At 28.7% G+C, this 3867-nt stretch overlaps 1 protein-coding gene across 1 annotated transcript; it reads right to left on the bottom strand.

Annotated features, from left to right (window-relative positions):
- Window positions 1–2041: 2041 nt before the first annotated feature.
- LOC126776037 (protein UXT) lies at window positions 2042–2826 on the bottom strand. The gene has a single exon (XM_050498294.1). The coding sequence runs from the start codon at window positions 2548–2550 to the stop codon at window positions 2101–2103; it is 450 nt and encodes a 149-aa protein (XP_050354251.1). The 5' UTR covers window positions 2551–2826; the 3' UTR covers window positions 2042–2100.
- Window positions 2827–3867: the final 1041 nt, after the last annotated feature.

Raw genomic sequence — 3867 nt, 5'->3', positions numbered from 1 at the left:
CCGACTTGGCAGAGTACCAGTTCGGCTTCCACGAGGGCCGTTCGGCTATCGAAGCGATCCTGGACTTCTGGTCTCTGTCTCGTTTTCTAGCCAAGATCACCCAGTGGCAACAACATGTTACTCTTAACCGAAAATTGCAGGTTCAAGCCTGGGCAACTGATTTTATAAATGCACTTCTTTCTCGACGTTTAAATAAAATGTCGTAAGAGACTCCATTTGTCAATAAAACAATGTGTTGTAATAAGCAACAAATCTTGACTACAAAAGTAGAAGGGTTTTTCCCTAGCCCGGCCTAGCATTCGTCTGTCGATAATTTATATTATAAAACGAAAAAACACCAATGCACCTTGCGACCAGCATTACTTGATAATTAAGTTGGATAATAGAATTTTTTATTTTGAAAGAGATGATAAAAAACTCATTGTAAAATAAGATGGAAATTGAAAAATATTCAAAAATTTTATTCACACAGCTACGAGGCAAAAAAATAAATATTCGAAAAGAGCCAGCCGAATTCTTAAATCTTAACCATAATTTCTTATTCTTAATAGAGATATATTTTTGACTACCAAATGTCTGGTCTAATTGGATGATATATTTTTCTTTTACCAAGAAATGCAATATATAATAGAAATATATATAATATAAGAGCAATCAAATATTGTACTGAAATACCCAGCAAGCAGAGTAACTTGACAAGTTACTTGTGTTGTCTGTTATCTTCCTGTGAGTCCTTTGTCTGAAATAAACTCCAATCACATAAAATACAATAATAGGTATATTCATTATAGGAGGTTGATTGAATTTCGCTTTGCAAATTAACTAAAGTGATGTATTTTATTGATAGTCTACGTAATTAACATTCAAACTAAAGCTCGCTGTATAAAAATTCAATGTAAATCAAATTAGACTTTAGTTGTAAGCATAAGCAAGCAAACATATTATATTGACATCAAACAATATTATAAGCTTATACTTATAAAGTAATATTAATGTTAGTAAATAACTATTATTCAAAAGCTTAGCTTTTATGATTGTAAAGCTATGTATTGATTTTATAAGCTGACTTAAACAGTTATACTGGTGGTAGAGCTTTGTGCAAGCTCATCTGGGTAGGTACCACCCACTCATCAGATATTCTACCGCAAAACAGCAGTACTTGGTATTGTTGTGTTCCGGTTTGAAGGGTGAGTGAGCCAGTGTAATTACAGGCACAAGGGACATAAAATCTTAGGTCCCAAGTTGGTGGCGCATTGGCAATGTAACTAATGGTCAACATTTCTTACAGTACCAATGTCTAAGGCATCGGTGACCACTTACCATCAGGTGGCCCATATGCTCGTCCGCCTTCCTATACTATAAAAAAATTTATAATACATTTTTTTAACATCATAAACATGCCATAGACCAGATAATTTTATTAAATATAATGCAAACTACATATATTATCAACTGAAATAATCGAAAAATGTCCAATCATGCTTAGCCCGAAAGTTGGCTTAGAGATACAATTATTTATGGACAGTAATTTTTTTAAGACTATTTCATTTACTTTTCAGAGAAGACTCCTAATAAAAATACCAATAAAATATTTTTATTTAGTTTAACACTAGAAATACTTCTGACAACACTTACAGTAAGTTTTGTTTGTGTAAATTTTTATATCATCTGAAGTTAATTTGTCACTTCATTATTTGGACTTGTATATTAACATAATTATTTGGATATTATAACATGCATCTTTTTATATAGTTCATTTATAAACATCATACAATATTAGATGACTTATATATTTCTAAGCTATATCTATGTTTTTTCAGTTATGTAATTTTTTTATCTTCGGAATAAAATGTGATTTAATTTGTGGAGTTATTTACAGTATTCCTTTAATAACCTTTATATTATTTACATTCAATCCTTGCACATTAGTTTATCTGTGATTCTGTGGTTCAACCACAGTCGGATTCAATTAGTAAGGTCTTTGATTTTTTTTAAAGAAAAATAAACTAGAGGTTAGAGAATCAAAATCTTATATTTGTATTTAAATTTTTTATTAACATATATTATTAATAGCAGTATTAATTTACATTAAAAATATAATCAACTGATTTTACCGATTTTTTGATTGTCTAATTCACCAATGCCAAATAACATTAATTTTATGTGGGCTTTTGTTTCAGCAGCCTTAGTGCGTAATTCCTCCGACTTCACTTCAAAGGCTTTTATCCTGACGTCCAAGTATTTATATGCTTCTTCAATTGTCAACTCTAAATAATGATTTAATCCGATATTCATAAGAAGTTTCGATGTATCAGTAACAGACGCTTCCATAAAGAAATTACAACCAATGTTAACCTGAGTTTTAAAACCATTAGGGTGATCATTTTTGTCTGTTAAAACTTTCAAGCAATGTCGTTCCTGGATCATATCTGATATTTCGGCATTTATATGTTGTAATTTTAAATCAAGTATTCGCAAGTCCTCTTTCAGCACATCATTGATAAATTGTTCATATTTTGATATTGTTTCATTAACATTTGTTTTTGCCATTATATTGTCATTATCTATTAAAATTCGATTAAATAAAATTTCGGTTATTTATAAACAGCGTTTATTAATGCTATGTATTGCAGCACTCAAACAATAACTATAACCTAATCTGACCTGACAGCAATCATTTTGCTAAACAAACATGAGAATGACATGCGGCGTCCGAAATGTCAATCTGAGCACGGTTATTTTATATAGGATTTAAGAATATATTTCTCAAAAAAAAAACAGTTTACTCTAAATATTTGAGAAAACATGATTGACATACTTAAATATTATATATACAACACACGGGTGGTACACAAAATTAAAGAACAACAAACAGAACTCTTCACTTAAAATAATGTGGGTATGACAAAACTAAGATGCAGTATTACGTATCGTTTGTGTTATATCAATTGATGTTACCGTCTTAAATTAGTCTAACATTAGTAAGAAAAATTATAATATTTAAATAAAAATGTAAAATATTAGTAACTGATAGTATTAAATGAAACTCTTAAAAACAATATCATAACATATGTAAATACTTTAGGGCCTTTAAAACTCTTTTATGATATGGCGTTTTAATGTTTTTTTGTATAAAGTAGTTTTACTTTATACAAAAAAACATCCTTAATGCTATTAAGTAATTCATTGTACAACCGTGTGTAAATTATATCATATGATATAATTTTTTTAACTGTAGTTGGTTCTTGGACGTACGAGACATATATTATTCATCCGTTTAATTATTCGTTTCTATGTTTGTCCTATTTTTGTAAACGATAAATTTAAATATAAATATAAATCTAGTATATTGAATAGTCTAACAAATACGTAAGTTTAATTATTTTAAAATTCACAGAATTGAATAATAAATAATATATATATGATATGATAAGCATGTCTTACAAAAAAAATTAAATATATATTTTATTTGTTTATCAATAATAACGTAAACAGAATAGTAGTCCAGTCAATAAATAGTTTGTATAGAGTGCTGGAATGGAAGGAAACGGAATTTGAAATTTTTGCGAAATCACAAAATATACCCAAAACTTTAAATTTTCATTGTATTTTTTAATAGCTATAGAGATAAATAAGAATTACATCACAGATTAGATAGTAGATTTACATTATTTTAAAGAAAGTTGAATACCTACTCTGCAACTCCTTTTTCAAAGACTGTTGTAAAATGAAACGCTGATATACTATAGATAACGGGGGCGATTTTTTTTTTCAACATTGGTTTTTGCTTGGATATCTCAGAAATTGCCAGAAATATTAAAAAAAATAGAAGCAAACTTGCAGTCAATTTTATTAGCTTTAGAGTTC

The sequence above is a fragment of the Nymphalis io genome, chromosome 19 (assembly GCF_905147045.1).
Source record: "Nymphalis io chromosome 19, ilAglIoxx1.1, whole genome shotgun sequence".
In the NCBI taxonomy this organism is placed as follows: domain Eukaryota; kingdom Metazoa; phylum Arthropoda; class Insecta; order Lepidoptera; family Nymphalidae; genus Nymphalis; species Nymphalis io.
Note: the sequence above shows the minus strand (reverse complement) of the source record. Positions and strands in the feature narration are given on the sequence as shown.